General features: G+C 44.0%; 2 protein-coding genes across 5 annotated transcripts; both read right to left on the bottom strand.

Moving 5' to 3' along the window:
* Positions 1-676: 676 nt before the first annotated feature.
* On the bottom strand, positions 677-2,128 carry kcnf1b (potassium voltage-gated channel, subfamily F, member 1b; the record flags this gene model as incomplete). The annotated part of the gene is made up of 1 exon (XM_080850787.1): positions 677-2,128. One exon carries the CDS (start codon positions 2,126-2,128, stop codon positions 677-679), a length of 1,452 nt encoding a protein of 483 aa, XP_080706913.1.
* A 1,533-nt stretch (positions 2,129-3,661) lies between these two features.
* Positions 3,662-16,987, bottom strand: rbm25a (RNA binding motif protein 25a). Of its 4 annotated transcripts, none has more exons than XM_080849527.1 (18): positions 16,822-16,987; positions 15,864-15,973; positions 15,554-15,603; positions 15,219-15,419; positions 15,029-15,101; positions 14,465-14,625; positions 13,845-14,039; positions 13,422-13,505; positions 10,192-10,487; positions 8,977-9,088; positions 8,628-8,717; positions 8,429-8,502; positions 7,562-7,712; positions 6,128-6,614; positions 5,195-5,505; positions 5,003-5,101; positions 4,756-4,803; positions 3,662-4,432 (listed from the first exon to the last, which is right to left on the bottom strand). In XM_080849527.1, the coding sequence occupies exons 2-18, from the start codon at positions 15,955-15,957 to the stop codon at positions 4,340-4,342; spliced, it is 2,619 nt and encodes an 872-aa protein (XP_080705653.1). In that variant the 5' UTR covers positions 15,958-15,973; positions 16,822-16,987; the 3' UTR covers positions 3,662-4,339. The 4 variants fall into 4 exon arrangements, with proteins under 4 accessions (XP_080705653.1, XP_080705656.1, XP_080705654.1 ...); XM_080849530.1 differs by having other exon boundaries at positions 15,044-15,101; XM_080849528.1 differs by having other exon boundaries at positions 16,826-16,987.
* Between the last annotated feature and the right edge of the window lie 1,684 nt (positions 16,988-18,671).

The raw sequence follows: 18,671 nt of genomic DNA, 5'->3' as shown, positions 1-18,671 counted from the left end.
GGGCAAAATGCTATAGTTTCAAATACAAATTGGATAATAGGATCATTATTTTCCACCCACATTTCTACTTTATACTAAGACCATTCATTGTCCTCTTGGTAATAGAATTGAGTGTTGTGGCTACATTAAACTGCAGACAAAAACTCAGATTAAAACTAAAACTAACACCCCACATTTCCAGAGTAAATTATCTGGCTGACTAGAAGTGGAAATAAGTATACTCAGACGTTTTTGAGATTAGAAGGCTGCTTCGTTTTTTCTATAAAACCCCATGCACCTAAACAGTGCACTACCAAAATAGTGATCCTTGATCTGAAAATCATATTGAATCGGCATGATTTATAGACAAGTTTAGCCAGACTTTACCTGAAAACCGCATCGGTTTACGCTGAGTGAGTGCATTTGACGGGCAGTCGCAAATATGTCGGTGATGGAGATGTGGGCTTGCTGTTATTTGCCTCTAAAAACACCGAGATGCTTTGCATGCATTTTATTGATCGAGCATGAAATAACTTACAGTAAGCATTACGCACTGATTAAGAAACAGACATCTACCAAAATATACAGTAAAGATGGTCAACTTGTTTCTTTGAGACAAAAACCACAAACATAAGCGCAGCAAATACGCACGGGCTTCCAGTAGTTAGTAACATGATTAAAGTCTGAAACATTGTCCCTATGATGAACAATGTCTCCTAACGGCTTGTTTTTGAGTCCTGTGTGTTTCTGTCAGGAGTGGAATGTGGGTATCACTGCGTGTGGCGCGTATGCTGCTCCCCCATTCCCCTGCGGTGCTATCCAACCTCGGAGATTTGCGCGTCGCAACCTCAAGAGACTGGAGCTCCATGAGCTCAAGTTCGTGTTTGGCAGCCGTCTCTAACACCTTCTGCTTATTGTAGTAGATGACGAAGTTGTTGATGATGGGATGAATTGGCAACGCGATGGCGATTACCCCGCACAGGAAGCTGATGGCAGCGTTGCACCTGCCCAACGTGGTCTTTGGATAGATGTCTCCATATCCAACGGTCGTCATGGTGATGATAGCCCACCAGAAAGAATGTGGAATACTCTTGAACAGGGTTTCTGGGTGACTCTGTTCCATGGTGTATCCCAGAGCGGAGAACACAAAGATACCCACCCCCATGTACATGAGCAACATACCAAGTTCGTTGAAGCTTCTTTTCAGAGCATATGTGAGGGTTTGCAGCCCCGAAGAATGGCGCGCAAGCTTGAAGATCCGCGCAATGCGCATTATACGCAGCGCTTGGACTGCCTGTTGCACGTTGGCCAGCTCCATCATTGTATTGCCCAGGTAGGTCAGGATCAACACCACATAAAAGGGCATGATGGCTAAAAAGTCAACTACATTCATAAAGGCGAGCGCAAAGCGCACTTTATTTGGAGAGGAAACAAAGCGAAGCACATACTCCACCGTGAACCAGCCAATACAGACAGTCTCAATAGCATCCAGAGTTGGGTGCTCAAAAAGATTTCCTTCGGCGTCCGCCACTTGAAGGTCTGGGATAGTCCCTAAACACATAACCACAGAGGACACAAGAACTAACAAAAAAGATACAATGGCGATAACGCGCGCGGGAAACGAGGACTCTGGCTTCTCCATCAGTTTCCACAGGAACTTTTGGTAACGCTGAGATCGGCTCAATTCTGTATCCCCCTCAATATCATCCAGGATGAGTTTAACTTGGTCGGCAATTTCAGCTAACTCTTCCTCTTTCTCGTTTAAACTGTACTTGCAGCATTCATCCAAGTAACTCAAGTCAATTTTCCAAAACTCCATCTCCTTTATAAAACAGATGGGACAAATACCTTTTTTCATGTGGATCTCATCAAAATAGTAGATCTCGATTATGCATTTGAACGCATCAGGGTCCCTGTCAAAGTAAAATTCCTTTTTACCCGGGTCGTAGTCATCGCAAAGACCCGAGATCACGTCAAAACTTCGCGTGGAGAGGTTCACCAACTCTGCCAAACGACTATCCGGATAGCGATTTAACATTTCCCCACATAATACCACCCTTACACCACCGATGTTGACAGCTATTTCTGGGTCCTCGCTCGCTTCGGATGTTTTGCAGTTGGCATATCGCGGTTTAGGTAAAGTCCACATGATGGCGTTTTTCGGGTTCTTTACGTTCAATAATCGCACAAATGTTTAAGAGAGGTTCTCAGTCGTTTCACCAAGGACCAGCGCGCGTTCTTAGCCATAAGAAATGAAAAATAACTAAATGTCCTGAAAGAATAATATTTAGAAAAAGTAAAGTGTTTAAAAACAAGATCAAATTAAAAGCATAGGAAAGTAAATGTAATCCCGTTATTGGCGTTACAAGAGCGCGTGTTTCCGACACCGTTCAACACCAGTTTGTCATCCAGTAACAGGTCTCTTCTCTCTCTCCCCTTTCTTATTCACTCACTCATCATCGACTCGCCCCTCTCCCCTCCTCCCGCCGCAGTTGAAGTAGTTGATTTATTCAGTGTGGCTCTATGCGCCAAAACCCAGGACAAACACAATAGGCTATCTAAACTGAAGACATTTGAAAACACAATTGTAGCTAGTGTAGTTCGATGCAAATGGTGCAAAGTTTTGTTAATTGGTGGTTACCCAAGGGTGGCATGTGTGCCTATATCGTTGACAAAACAAATGTGTGTTGCCTTTAGGTGCGGATAATTTAGAGAACATAACTTGCACGACAGCGTTAGACCAAAAAGCTTTAACGGTATTTAAAAATCAGTAGTTGACTATCTTTCAGGACATAACTATGCCAGTTCACGCAAATTGCGCCATCCACTGGCTCATCGGAAACAATGCGACAAACTGCTCCCAATGCATCGGTCATTGCTGAATACATCATGTCCCAATTTTAACCAAGGATTTTCCTTGTTCTGTCAAAAATCAAATTCAAATTAACTGCCTAATAATAAATACACAAATAAATAATTAGTCACCTCCCAGAGACAAGCAGTGGGTTCGATGCTTTGTACCATGATCTGATAGAGCAGGTGATCTCAATGCTTCTCCCGGCGTCCACTGCTAACACATCTTAGCTCTAACCTTGATTGGTGCACATCTGATAAACAGTGCGATTAGAATGCTCTTGAGTAGCTAATATCAGTTGTAACTGATCACGGCCTCAAGGTGTGCAGAAAAGGCAAACAGGTTAAGCACACAGCCTCAGGAGCAGTATTGAAAACCCTTGTGCTTAAAGTAAAGTTTTGACAAGATCAAAGGTTTGACTGCCAGGGGTACATGACACAAAAGTACATCTCCCCTCTGGTATATGTGGCTTTGGATCACGTATTGCTGTTTAAGTTCACAGATGTCAAACGTATATTCAACACAAACCCATCCATTTTTTTCTTCCATAGCCATATGACTCACGCTGAGCCAGCTGTCTCATTAGCCAACATCCTGGAGCAATTCTGCAGTAATTAATTAGATGAGTGGTGAGGTGAATGATGTCTCCACATTATGTGTTACTGTTTTAACACCATTAAAGATGTCTCCTCATTAGAGAGGCAATGAAGTTCATGTTCGTTGTCATGTCATCTTGGACGGCCCATTAAATCACACCTATTCCATGGGGAATAAAACGCTCAAAGCATTTTTAGGAAAACATTATTTAATTTTATAGTCATGGACACTTACTATGGAAACAAAAGTCTTTAAGTGGGTCGGAGTGCAAAGCACCAACATTTTCATAAACCAAAACATTTCAAAGACGGACCCCACGTTCCAAAACAAACTTTAATTCCTTCCTTCCTTCCAATGATCCCGATTGGCCTCCTGTGAAGCCCATTATAAATACAGGCCATGATAAACCAGTGCTTTCTTCCTAATTACACTTGTCAGAAGAGTTGCACTGGGTGCTTATCGATCGTCCAAAATCAAAGTTAGTGAATCGCGGAGGAGGCTGAACTTTGGTGGAAGTGCCATATTTAAAAAACCCTCAACACTGTCCCACGGTCCCCCCTCACCCCCCCCGTTTGGGCAACAGACTTGCAGTGGCCGTGCAGTCAGGTCACATTTTTAGCAATTCCACATTTATGTCTCACTCACACTCAGACACACGCACACCCACACCCACACACTCTCACACACACACTCAGACACAGACACACACACACACACACACAGCAGCCACAGCTTTGTACAGGAGCCTTCTCTCTAGCAGGACAGGGGTGTGTAGGCCAACGCTCTCATGGTCGTGCTGTTTCTCAGGACCCATAGTCTGCACGGGGTTAAATAAATAGTCTGAGATAGAGGAGCGGAGAGGGCAAAGCCAGGGAAAACAGGCCTTCCCCCTCTATCCGGATTTCATCTTTATTTCACCAGCCCGATCTTCATGGACTCAGTTTCATAGATCAGCAGCCGCCACATCTTCACTACAAAGACTTCAGCTTCCTCATCTAGCACCTGAAAAGCAAAACACAAGGCGTAATGAACAGTACGATTCAACTAAGTTATAATGTACATGAAAGAAAAACATGTTCTGTATGAATTCCAATCTATTAATTAAAAAAAAGTGATTCATCGCACAATTTCCTGTGATTGCTTTTAACCTAACCATTACATACAATACCAGAACTAATACAAAAACAGTTGTGTTAATTGCGATATTTTCTCAAATTGAAACGTGTTAAATATTTCAAATGAAATCACAAAAATTCACACATTAATTTTGACAGCACTAATTAATTTCATAACAACTAACGGAACTAACTGAACAAGGAACTCACCATGGCGACATCATCAAGTATAGTCTGCGGGGTGCTGTGTGCCATCACCTGTGAAGAATGAAGCAGGGAACACATTCCACATCCATTAATAGCACGTATAAGGCAGCTCTCACAAAGCCAGTCAGTCACTGGAAACAGAAATGACTCGGTTCACCAAGCATGCCGTATTTACAAAAAAAACTCTAAATCAAGTCTCCATACACACATAATGACACTTCAAATATCTGTTCATCACTCTTATTCTGACCTTTGAGCACACAAAGTCAACAAGTGTGGCTTCTTCCTCTCCGATGTACTCGATGATCTTCTTGTTTATCCATGGCCTAATCCGCCGATCCATTAGAGTCTGAGGAGGAGACACAATGCACTCAATCAGAACACCATTCCACTATTTGCCGTCTTATGTGCACTTTAGAGCGAGAGTTTAACCAGTCCTCACCGAGTCTACGATGGACCAGTCCAGTGGGTAGGTGAAGAGCTCGGCCTTGGCCGTGGGGATCTTCTCGATCAGGCTCTTGATGTGCTTGCGCTTTTCTTCGCTGTTGGCGCCCCCCTTGGTCGCACTCACATCGAGCCCGTCCAATCCCAGGTTGCCACCGCGGTCGTCCTCACCGTAATCCAGAGGCACCAGCTTGCGCTTGCGGGGCGCCTCCGATTCCTCCTCCTCATCGAAACGGTTGAAGACGCTCTCCACGGTTGCAAGCTTCTTGCGCTTGACAATGTGTGGCTGACTAGGGCTGCCTGTGGCTCCTGAACAGAAAAGAGTACAGGGTAACAGGTTTAAATCCCCACACCATTCACCCTATCTTACTGGGGTCTCCAAACTCTGGTTCCTAGATTCTCAGCTGATTTAATCTACATCAGATAAGATTTTTTAGTGACATGAGTGGTTTAAATCAGAAAAGAGAAGAAGGTCAGAAGAACAAAAATTGAAAACAATTAGACATGGGTGAAAAGCAATGCTTCAGAGAAGCTTTCCAGCAGAGGAGAGAACTCAAGAGTAGATAGGCATGAAGACTGATGTGGAGGTTCTGCTTCTGTTTGACAGGTGGGTAACTATAGTTTTATTATGTTTCACAGAATAAACAGGTCAGTATTGTTTTGTCCCGTTTGCTAATGTTTGCGATGGCTAATTCCAACCGATTAACTTTCAGGCAGGTACCTGTATTAAATTTGTGTAAGGTAACATTAAACTTCCCCACAGACATTAATTCGGCTTTGATTTTGCCAAGATTGTTGTTGTGATATAAGCTATAGTAACAGAAGTGCTGTGAACCCAGGCTGCATTTGAACCCACACCCACCCCACAAAAAAACAACCTGTATGCAGTGCAGTAAGGCTTTGCTGCCCATTACATAAGCGCTCCGCTCACCTAGCTTGAGGCTGAGGCCAATCTTTGGTCGGTGCTCCTCAGCAGGCTGGGCCTCGGGCGAGTTCTCGTGGGGGATGATGATGCCGCAGGGCGACTCGTTGCCAGGCGTGAGGGGGGTGCCGTTACCACTGGCTGAGGAGATGGAGGGCGCGGCGGTGATGGGTCTGAGTGTGGGCTTCAGGCAGGGCTTGACCTCCGCCGTCTCCTCCTCCTCCTCCTCCTCATCCCCGGGATCTTCGTCCATGTCGGGGCCGTCATCCGCGTCCTCCTCTTCCACAGAGCTGTGATCGGAGCGCTGAGGGGGGGCCCGTTCGCCTCCAGACCTGTGCTCTCGCTCTCGCTCTCTTTCACGTTCGCGATCACGTTCGCGATCACGTTCGCGGTCCCGGTCACGCTGCTCTCTGTGGCTGCTGCGCTCCCTGGGTGCTTCCTCGGGCTCCTCAGGCTTCGGGGGAGGCTGCCGCCGCTGCTCCGCCTCACGCTCCATCTGCACAGGGAGGAGAGACCAGGCCTGACCGTCAAACTACCATCCAAGGCAAAGAAACAAAACAACTATGCCACAGATTTCCCCTCTCATCCCTGCAACATAGCTGGAGTGCTGCAGAACAATTTAACTATGGATGTTAGAACACACAGGGTGCTTGTATCAAGTTCAATAAAAGTCACGGCCGGGAGCCATTTTGTTCATTAGTTAGTTTGACAGTTGTGTGAATAAATATTTACAGCATGAATGCTGCCAACCTGTACTATTCAGAACTCTCAGAACTAGCGATGGATATGGTCATTTCGGTTGTAGTTATTATTTTAATTATTAAATCAGAGCTCAAACTTGATAGTTTATTATATTTTTATGAGACTGATTTGTAACTGACCTCTTTTTTTGCATGGCGCCTCCATGCGATCAACTTAATTGACCTGCTGTTGAGTTGAATAGTCGGTGCCTATTCAATTGGGTGAGATCCCCAACATCTTATTTTTGCCGTTTTCAGGACACTACCAGCATTATCTTAGCATTTATGTTAAACTGCACCCACATTTATTTGACGCCCAACCATGGCACCAATGCACTGACATTATTTGATACCCCTGCATGAGGACAGAACATGTACCTACAATATGATGCCTTATAGGCAATTCACAGCAATTAAGCAACTAAGGAAAGACTGTCAGGTATCAATCGTTTTTCTAATCTATGTAATCTGCCATCACTCACTCTTTCATAATCTTAATGCATTTGCATTTCAAACAGACCTATCGTGTTTTGGTATGTAATAATATGCTTAAATAGAATCGCAATCTTGGCTGAAAATCTCCAGTTACTGTCTTCCATCCAAAGTGTTCTTCTCAGCACCTGCCTGATTCACACAGACTAACAAACAATCTTACAATCCAAATTCTACCCATGAGTTCCGAGCGCTCATCTCTAATACGCACCCTCTGGAGCTCGGCTTCAGGGTCTGGATGGCCCTCAGCTAGCAGCCTCTGGCGGATCTCCTCCAGCTCCTCCTTCTCTCGCTTGCGGTCCCTCTCGTCCAGCTCCTGCTCCTTTTCCCTGTCCCTCAGACGCTTCTGCAGAGCACTCCCCCTGGTGGAGAATTCACGGAACATGTCAGCTTACATGAGCTGCTACGAGGCTCCTCCTCCTCTTCCCAAGACAAAGTTTCTACCTGTATAAGTGCTCTTAGAGCTTTAAACATGTGCGTCACATTTATACCTTTCTTTCAATAAGTGTGGAAGACTTGGGTCTAAATATGTCAATCTTTGCGTACAACCTGCCTTAGGCAACACCTGTACACCCAATTCCAAGATTCTTAATTTTTTCCATTTGTGGAGGTTTTTCCACCAGGTCATATTGGTGATTTGCACATTGGAGTAATGAATGCTAATGCAAGGAGGCTAAATGGTGCTAAATGGTGTATCAACCACTTTGGGAAAACCTGACAAAATGCAAAATGCTTTTTAATAGCCTTCGTACTGTTAAATAGACCTTCAAGTCAACCAAGTGATTCCTTCCCATTCAGTTAGCATGCTAGCTATGGTAGATGCTACCCTTCAGGTATGGCAATAATAGGCCTATACAATCACAACTACATGCGCAAGAATTTCTCACTGCAGAAATGATCGATACACAGACTGTTTAGCCTCTTTGCATCAGCATTTAAACTCCAATCTGAAAATTACCAATATTTTGCATAGGCCACATACGCTTTTAGTGTGAATGCATTATTGATACATGTGGCCAAAGAAACGTTGTCATTCAGACAACTCCTATGGAACTCAAAGCCAAATGAGTGGACCCACCTGTAGTATTTTGGGTCGTCTCGATCGTCGTCATAATCCTCCAGGAACTCCTTCAGCCGCTTGGCCTCTTTAGCCTTAGGAATCAGAACATAAGCGTTCAAATGGTGTACAAGCATAAAAGCAAATATGTACGTCTGCATCTAGACTAGCAGGACATGTAACTTGCTGATATACATTTCAGTGTGATTTTTTTTCTTACCATTTCTCTGCGTCGCTCGTCTTCTCTTTCAGCATCTTTGCTGTAGTCCCGTGCTTTCTTCCTTTCCCTGATCTCCCAGTTCTTCAGGCGCTTTAGAAACACAGGTCACCCTGTTAGCTTGGCATCGCTCTCAAGTGCAACTTTTCACACATTTCAGTAAAAACTTTTAACTCAACAATGGACTTGTCCATCCTTCTGACTATTCAACTCAAAACTCTGTTTTCTACTGCTGTTTTACTGCTTTCATAATGCTTCACGGTAAAACTTTTTTCTTTGAACTCCTACGAGCCAGACTCCTAACACTTTCTCTATACTTCCCTGTTTGGGGGATAAAATGTATAAAAAGTACCTCTTGGTAGGCGGCCTCCTTCTCCCTGAGCTTCCTCTCAAGTTTCCGCCGCTCATACGCCTCCTCCTCATCCTCCTCCCGGTCTCTCTTTTTGTCCTCCCGGTTACGTTCCCTTGAGAACAGACAGAACATGGGGATGACGTCTGCATTTCCATCACAAAGACGGACAGATGCAAGAGGGTAGCCTCAGGGTAGACAGTTCATGGGCTGCCTAAACATTTTAAGTCATAAAGGCTTCAATCAAAGGTTTTTTCCAGACAATGGTTTCTACTGCACATTGCTTCGAAGGGTTTTGCTAGGCTGACTTTTTTTTGGGGTAGGCAATGTATTTCAGAAGATATCTTGAAATTCTCTTCACGTCCCAACATCAACAAATAAATCGATTGCTCTGACAGAGTCGTATGGCTGTTAAAAGCCTGTTCAATCTTTTAATTCAACCCGAATTAAATTACTGGATGGCCTATGTGCCTGCCTCAGTGGTGAAGAAGACCCACAAAGGACCAATGGCTGTTTACAGACAGGTTTCCATGGTTACTACACACCAACTCGGTGAAAAATGTATAAGCACAGTCTAATATATGGGTAACAGCACATCCACCCGACATGCCACCTCCTCTCAGTCTGGCCGACCATGAGCCAAGGTGGTCTGTGGGCAACTAAAGAGATGGGATCGAAGGGGTCTGGAAGCCAATTTTGACAGTTCAGTAAAAGCACCCACCACAGGTGCAGGAGGCCAGGCAGTTGTTTGTTTGTTTGTTAATGTAGCTCTTCAAACCAATGCAGCCTGCACAAGTCAGGAGGTGACATTAACAATGGCACTGAACGATGGTTGAAGGGGCTGAGAAGTGGGGCCATAGTTTCTCCATTTCTGTTGGGCAGGGAATTATCCGGTTTGTTTCGTGTAAGGGTGAATTTGTTATTTCCCTGAACTATGTAGCAGAACACTCTCTATCGTGGACTCGTCCTCCTGGAGTAGTAAGGCAGTGTGCCTCATATGTTTTTGAGGGAAACCTGAAGGAAGGGGGCGAGGATTTTTTTCAGTTGAATACTTTCAAAATCTAGTTTACTCTTGCTGGGTTCTCCAATATTGCCCACCGTACCTTTGGGCAAAAAAAAAAAACTTAAAATGTTGTGTAAAAACCTTCAGAGAGCACATGCCAACGGCATTTTGACTTATTGAGGCCCGGTTGAACAGAATCACTCGTGTGCCTTTACCTGGACCTGCTGCGGTCTCTGCTCCTGTCGCGGCTCCTCTCCTGCTCCCTCTCCCGTTCCCGGTCTCTCTCCTTGTTCCTCTCCCACTCTCTGTCCCGGTCGCGGTCCCGGTCCCGTTCTCGGTCTCGCTCGCGTTGGCTCTCTCGCTCCTTCTCCCTCTCTTTCAGGCGCTCACGTTCCCTCTCCTTCTCTCGCTCGCGGTCCCTCCGTTCCCTTTCACGCTCCCTCTCTTTGTCCCGCTCTCTGCGCTCGCGCTCCAGATCCACCCGTTCCTTCTCCTTCTCCTCCTCCAGTTTCTGTCAGGAACCCAGGAAGAATACAGGGAAGCAGTTTAGCTTAACTTGCCACTGGACAACAGACCAGCTTTGGTAGCTGAAGAGAAACAAGCAAGAGAATACAACAAGACTTCAACAGTACAACAAGAGGATATGTGTCACTGTAATGTTGTTAACATTTTTCTGAAAGTGGTACCCCACACACACACACACACACACACACACACACACACACACACACACACACACACACTCTCCCTCTCTTTCTCTCTACTGAATGATGGCCACAGATGCCCCTTTGGATGCCATCTGCTCAGCTTCGTTAGGCGATGGAGTCCACTGGAGGTACATCAACAAAGGGAAGAAGCTGCAGCAGTCACATGTGAGTGTGACTCAATATAAAAAGAATTAGGCCCCTAACAGCTACCCATCAAGCAAAAACCTGTGCTTACACAATGGCATGAACACAATCCTGCCACTACTGAGCCCCAGTGGGTCACTTACACAATGGTATGCCATCTCACACACTTACTCGTAATAACATTTCATTGAGAGGCTTATGTAACTGGGTTGAAGTTTGTTTGTTTTTCCATACGTATATGTCTGCCTACCACACACAATAGCTGTACGCACAGATACTGGAAACCACTTTACGTAAACACCGAAACTTGCGTGTCCCCCCCCCCGCCCCCACCCCCTTAATATGAACCATTTCAGATGAACAAACAACAGAGATAATAGGTTTCCGAAACAGAACTGGATCAGATGGACAAAATGTCTACAATCTTTAAGTACCTACACATACAGAAAGGCATGATACGCATTTCAGTCACTGCAGTAAGAGAACAGCTTCATCTGGATGAAACAAATAGTTTGGGACTTACAGACGGTGAACTACGGATTCAGCACTTCACTTGCGTTTTAGCTGCTTATATGCTAGGCCTAGGAGGGCGAGCAGGTCAAACCATTCAGTCATACTGAAGGCTGGGGACACAAAAGTAAACCCTACCACTACCCACCCATGTCAATGACAAAAGTGCACACACAGGGAAATACCTATATCAAGGAAGGGAGAGGACAGTGGGCACACAGATTAACAGTAAGTGTGTAGGAGCACTTAAATCCACGGTATGTTTTGCTTTGTTTTCTTTTATGGAAGAAAAAAACCCATTTGAAATCATATAAGAATCAGTCTTACCCCGTCTTCAACTGGATCTCCAGATTCCAATACCAACATTAAAAACACACAGACAAAAACTCACCAGCCAGCCAGAGAACCCACAACTCATCAGAGCGTTCAGAAAGGACCTCACATATAAGAGGATCACTTTCTCTCTCTCTCTCTCCTGTTCCAAAGCTATGAGAGGCCCTAAATGACCACAGGAGAGAGTTGAGGGGTCTTGTGTCAGGAAGATGAGACATGGAATGGGAAGATAGGAAAGCCAATCGGGAAGGAAACACAAACACAGGGACAGAATATCCCTAGAAAGCCGGATAAGAAGAGACTCTTTCTCTGATACTTAAATCCTTCCTTATGTGCATGTCTGGACTTACCGTCAGTGAGCCGATACAGAGGGCAATTTAACTCTACCACTGATTATTTGTCAAGCCAGTAACTTGGTTCTAAATATGCTGCCGTTCTTATTTTCTGTTGCAATGAAAAGGCCCCATATGCATTGCTGCCTATCAACAGGGTTATCAGTATTATTAATAGGTTCTGACCATTCAGTCCTGGATGTTTAGAAGGCCTCTTGGGCTGAAGGTCACATTATTGACAGTAACCTTTATGTTTCAAGCTGCACCTCTGACTGTTAAGCGCAGTCTCAATGGATTAGTAATGTCTGCCTGTCGTGGAAACTGATGAGATGGCTCGTCATAATGCAAATGCAGGAACCCTCTGATTAATGGACCTTATTCCTGAGAAAATATGACTCCTCATTTCAGCATAGCCACTGTGTTACATATAAACCCTTCCATCACAGAAGACCACAGATGCCATATTAACATAAACGAACAGCGAATGGAACAAACCATCTGGATAACGCATGGACCTCCAGCAAGTCTAAACCAGTATCTACACTGCACCCTTCTAAGCAGCACATGGACACTGTAAAGCTTAAAACAGAAAAAGGACCAAATGGAATGGACAAAGACACAAATGAAGACACAGAGAGTGAGTGAAGAGGACTGGTAAGAAAACAGGTAACAGTGGGAAATAAAGGAGAATGACAAGAGGCTAGGAGACACACTGTGGTCTTACCTGTCAGGTCTTCAGAACATCAGAGTGCTGTGGAAGGGCGCCCCCTACTCTAGCACAGACTGCAGGCAAAATGGCCGCAGTGGTTATTTAGTTGTCCCCCCCAAAAGACAATTACTCATAAATGGGGAAAAATTATGGGGGAAAAATCTTTCATAAAGAAGGACCCGCAATGGTTCACTAAGCTCTATGGCTGATGACAAAAATGTCCATGACTACTGAGTAACCACCACAACCCCATGAGGTAAAATTCTTTAAATCAAAACTACCATTGCATCCCAAGTGCTTTGAGGCTGTTGATGTTCAAGGGGAGGCCCTTGAGCCAGTTGCCCCATTTGCAGATCCTCCAGAAGGGGGCGCCCAAGACGTGTAGAGAAGAAAAGGAAGCTCATACTTACATCCTATCCTTGCAAGTTTTCCCAAAGCTCTGAGATTCATCTTGCTTTAGTCACCATATGATCTCTATCATAATGGTGGGGTTTAATGAATAGATTAGCTTTAAGTGAAGTTTACATTATAACCATGCACTTTTGTGTTTTGAATTGGTCCTGCTCTACATTTTTCTTTTATTTGTCAGATGTTTTCTGCACTGGTGCGATTAAGATTGTGTTTATGCTTATTAAGGCAACACACGGCTGGGCAGTGAATGTTTATACAGCCCACGGCTAAGTCCAAAAATAAAACGAAATAATGGTTACCTTGTGAGTGTCTCTGAATTTGCTGATCTCTCTGGAAATTAAGTCTCGCTTATCATCCTCCATCTCGATGGCATTGATATCCTCCTAGGTCAGAAACAAAGTAAACAGACTGAGCAGGGCTAGCACACCTACGAGTTTAAAGTTATAGAGTTTAGAGTAGTAGAGTTGAGCAACGAACCCCAAGGTTGCGGTACCATCCATCCATATTACATGTAACAGTTGACAACACAGTACATTCCATGATGAACATTGCAATGTTATCATGAATACTGCCTCATTTTAATAAAGTGAGGGCATCTCCAAAAATACTGTTTATATGCGCCTCCATAAAAACTGGTGTTGTGTTCCTTTATGTAATGGGTACTGGCAGCTAGTGTTAAAATCTAAACAATGGTATGTGGTCGTATAGAGTGTGAATGGTACCTCCTCTTTCTTCTCTTTTCGCTTCTTGCGGGGGTGTGAATCCGAGTCCTGAGAAGGGGCATTGAGCTCACTGGAGTACTCACGAATTAGGCTTTCGATTGCCCCTTTCACTATCAGGTCCCGGCGCTTTGTATCTTCATCCAAGCTCTCCTCTTCGTCCTCCTCGTCCTTTGCACCATCCTCAGGCTTTGCTGCCTAGCAAGAGAGAATGGACAGGTGTGGAGGGACGAGGTTAAAGTATCAGCTCGGGGACAAAAACAACCCAAGTACAAATTTTGGGGGGGTGCAAAATAAATAGTTTTAGAATAAAGTACCTAAAACATCAAGCTGATATTTTGCTGGGTGATCCTATGGCTCAACTAGTAAAGCAAGGAGCCAACAACCTGCAAGGAGGCAGCGGCCTGGTATACAAATACCAGGGCGCACACATACTGCTGAGACTGTATATCTGCACAATTAAGCAAGCTATTCTGGATTTAAAAATTGCTAAAATGATGTAAACGCATGAACCCTGAGGGAGTTACGATAAAGGTGTCTTCATAGCGACTGAAAGGAGAATCACCTGGATTAAGGTTGCATTGTCAAAACACAAGACCAAATAGAACAGGCAGAACACACACCCCATTGGCATTTCTTTTCTTGGCCTTCCACTCGTCCAGCTGGGCCTTGGTCTTGGCATCGACCTTCACCAGCAGCTTCTTGTCCCCGATCTGCAGCTCGTGGAGCAGCCGCAGAGATCGGAGGGTGGACTCAGGCTCCTTGTACTCACAGAAACCAAACGCTATGGGGAGCGGAGAAAGAAGAGAGGGCAAGAGTTAGTCATGTGCCTGGGACTGAGCCTGTTGCGCTTACACTATGATGAGCACACTATGGTGAGGGGCCGAAGTGTGAAGGGGGAGTGAACAGGCTTTGGAAATGAAAAAGGGGTGTGGTTTGAAAAGGCATTTAAAGTCAAAGACAAGACAAAAATAAAAACTTTTAGGTTCCCTTCCCTCTCCCAGGCCAAACCCCACATAAGCAACATGCTCCACATGTCCTACTGTGCAACCTCCCAACCCTTACACAGGCCACCCCAGCATGCATCATCTCCTTGGGGGTAGGGACACCATTGGGGTGGGGCCATTTGGAGAATGGTGAATTATAATGATGGGGAGGGGTGATAAATATATCAGAAATGGTTTTACCTGTTTTGTTTTTACCTTGGAGTTTCCCCGAGGCTCCCTGGACTCTTTTCCAGCTGAGAACCAAGCCACACTTCTGTGAAGACAAAACATAAAATGTCCCATCAGTCATTGCAGTAAGTTCACCACGCCTAGCTGTTGTGACAAGATCTGTCAATCAATGTGCTGAACCTTTGCATCAGACTTTACTCACCGATAGAAGCTGTCGGACAAGCATATCTGAAGCCTTTTCCGAAATGTTCCCAACAAACACTGTGGTGGTTGGGCCGCCGGTGGTAGTAATAGTGTTGGTGTTGTTGATGCTCTGCTCTGACGCCTTCGCTTGCACTGTGATTGCCTCCTTTCTTACAACTGTTGGCTTCTGTGTCATAGACACTGGGTTAGGTAGCAGGACCTACAGCCACCCATCCAATACATAAAAAAACGCATACATTAGGTGTTTGCCTGAAGTGGCTACATCCCACAAATGTGCACAGTTAGAAGTCTAAGTTAAGTCTTAGGACAGATGGACATTTCATTGTGGCTTACCGTTGGTCCTTGTGTCATTATGCCCATGTGAACTGGGATCATTGGAGCTCCTTCACATAAAACGACAAAAGATATTCAATGTGACTTGGTTGAGGGCAACACACAACAAGTTTAAGAGCTATTTTTTTTAACCCTCACACCACACTGGCTAACTGTAGTATACAAAACTCTGGTTGTACGTATTGTCCTGACTTTCACCTAGAACCACTTCAATTTAATCAGCTCTAGTACCCCGAATGCCTTCTTAACCAACACATTAAAAGATTAAGTGATGCTCCATCAGATAATGAAGTGATGCTCATTCACTCACCTGGGGGCCCTGTGGGAGGATACCCTCCAAACTGTGGAGGGGGGATTCCAGGAGGCAGCTGTGGAATCCGATTTAGGTGAGGGGGGTAGGACATCTTGATGGAAAGGAACCTAAAGTAAAGATATCAGTAATTTCACCTACTACTATATTTCAGTTAGGACAAAGTGCCACTGCAAATCGGCCTATCATGAGGTAGTCAGTTACCACACATGCTATTAGCTGGTCTAGTCTGTTTTCACCATTACTGTAGCGATACCTCACTGCAAATAATGTAGCCAATTAATAAGACATCACTGAGGTTTACATTCATTCACCTACACAAGCAATTCTGTCAAATAGCTTATGCCGACATAAAATACAATTCTAACACCTCTTAAGACTATTTGTGATGTCAGTCAAACTGTCCAGTCTCTTTTCGATGCCCCTACCGTGGAAATTAGCTTCACCGGCGTTTCACAACTATAGTGTAGCCTGACAATTAAACCGGTCCAATTGAATACATCTGAAAATACTGCAACCACTATTTTAGCAAGCTAACTGAATATTGGTGCTACCAATCTAAAGTTATATAATGTTAGGTATGTTTTACACAGTGTTGTCCATCATTAATTCACACTAAACATTACCTAGCTATAGCTAGCTAGTTGGTTAGCTTTATTTCGCTATAAATCAACAGATTATTTTAACCTGGCTACCCCGGTAGCTAGTTACGATAGCTGTCAAATAAACCATACTCTGCTTGGACAACTTTCCCATCCAGAATATGACAGCAATACTAAAGGAACGGTATGGACATAATTATGTATGTCATTGTCGCTAAGAGCACTAGTCTCTGGTTCAGCTAACGTTAGTAGCTACCTATAGTGCTACCAATCTGGCCACAACTGCCTAACCATGTTAGCAAGCTATTGCAACGCTAGCTAGTATGAAGCTAACAGCAAGAAACAATTGAGCTTACCTACGTTTCCTTTATCCCAGGGTTACTTCAACCAATTTTGTTTGATAACGTAGTTAACTGTATGTGTTAACAACTAACAAGATAAGAGACTCATGAGAAATTCCCCCAAAAACGTTAGAATATTATACGCCGGCCAGTTAGCAATATGCGCATGTATGAGGCACAGCATAAGATGGACGAACGTGAGTTGAGTAGCAGTCGGTAGAGTGGGTAGTAGCAAAGATCATAGGCGGAGCAAGATACTTCATGATGATCCACTTCCTGGAGCCCAGATCGCGAGAGGGGAGTCACAAATATTCCTTTATGCAAACCAGAGGAATCCACGACCCCATTCAAGTCTATGGGAATATGTCAAGAATTCATAAAGTAATAACTTCCTGTCCCTCTGTGGTTAGGTTCATACATTTCGGATACTTTGTTATGATCCCCAAACCCTTCTGACTCTTTGAAACAAATTTCGACTTTGTTGGATATGGTAGCTACTTCTTAGAAGAAAGACAAGTTTATTTTGACAACAGATATTAGTCAGTCTCATAACTAGGAGCCAGCATAAGAAGCTCTGAAAGGATTGCTTCATTTGAAATGAACTAGATCCAGTGAGGAAAAAATAAAGATAGCAAAGCTAATTTAATAAAACTCTAGAGCTAGAATGGAGTAGCAAACACTAATTTATGTAACTACGTTAGCTGCAAAGCAAAGGCAAAACGGGAAAAAACGACACACATTGTCGACATGTGTATTATGATGAGGTGTCTGATAATGTATTGATCTGTAGACGTACTCTATCATTTATATATTTCTACTCCAACTCATTCGACCTTTATCAACGACAATTCAGGCTCAGAATTCGCGCCCTTTTTACAGACCAGAACTGTCCCCCTTTTGCTCCCATAGACATGCATTGCCATGAAGAAGCTCGGCCTATCTAAAATCTTTGGTAGTAGCAGCATAGACATGTATAGGCACATACATGTCTATGAGTAGCAGGGCCGGCAGCGGAGAAATGCTCTCTGGTATTGTGTCTGTCACCTATATGATGTCTATGGTAACCACCGTGACCGTGGCGCAATGCACTTTGGGTGTTTTGACGGAAAAATGGAGACAAAAATGTATTTCTGTATTTGTACCACCAGGTGGCGACACATACTTTGACCTAATTTACATCCTTAAGCGCACATTCAAACCATCGTGGAAAACTCCTTATGGATAGAGTACATTTCCATCAACATGTGACTATTCAGAAAGGTAACCCCCCCCCCATTTACCATCGATCTATAGGCTAAATTAGATATATGACTTATTTGACATCATGCTCTGTTATTGCAATAAAACATTTTTTTTGCCCAATTCTGCTCATCAGTTCAAGCTTTATGGTGTATTTTTTTTTTAAATAAATAATTATGTATTTTTTTTTATTTTCTTCCAACTTTACAGAAAAGGAAAGGGCCGAAATGTGTTGAGGTGAAAAATACCCAAATCGAAATTGACTAGGTTTTGTTTTGTGACCAGCTGGACGTGTAGATGGGGAAAACATCAGAGGCATTGCTGTTGGAAATTCCCCACTGTGAGCAATCGGAGACATCTGCATGCGGCCCTCCTAGTGAGCACACCCTCCGAACAAACCCTCGCAAACTAGGTTTTTCATTGGCTGTGAAGTGAAGGTGTGCCACAAAACCTGACGCAACCCCTCACCATGAATGGGCACACAGAATATAATTAATGAATGTATGCCAAACAACTTTAACTAACTTTATTTTAGGAAGGTCAAGGTCAGGTGAAACAGTTAAGTGCTTCTAAGGTACTGCCTCTTTTTGGAAACACTAGGTCTGCCAACGATTCTTGAAAATACA

The sequence above is a fragment of the Sprattus sprattus genome, assembly GCF_963457725.1.
Source record: "Sprattus sprattus genome assembly, chromosome: 13".
Lineage (NCBI taxonomy): Eukaryota > Metazoa > Chordata > Actinopteri > Clupeiformes > Clupeidae > Sprattus > Sprattus sprattus.
This window is presented reverse-complemented; position numbering and strand designations above follow the sequence as displayed.

What these genes read in the sequence shown, in the direction of transcription:
- rbm25a (XM_080849527.1), bottom strand. Translation starts at nt 15,957, where the DNA reads ATGTCCTACCCCCCTCACCTAAATCGGATTCCACAGCTGCCTCCTGGA. An exon ending in TTGTCCGACAGCTTCTATCG is followed by an intron (nt 15,102 to 15,218) that starts GTGAGTAAAGTC and finishes TTGTCTTCACAG; the next exon opens with AAGTGTGGCTTGGTTCTCAG. An exon ending in GAAAAGAGAAGAAAGAGGAG is followed by an intron (nt 13,506 to 13,844) that starts GTACCATTCACA and finishes TTTCTGACCTAG; the next exon opens with GAGGATATCAATGCCATCGA.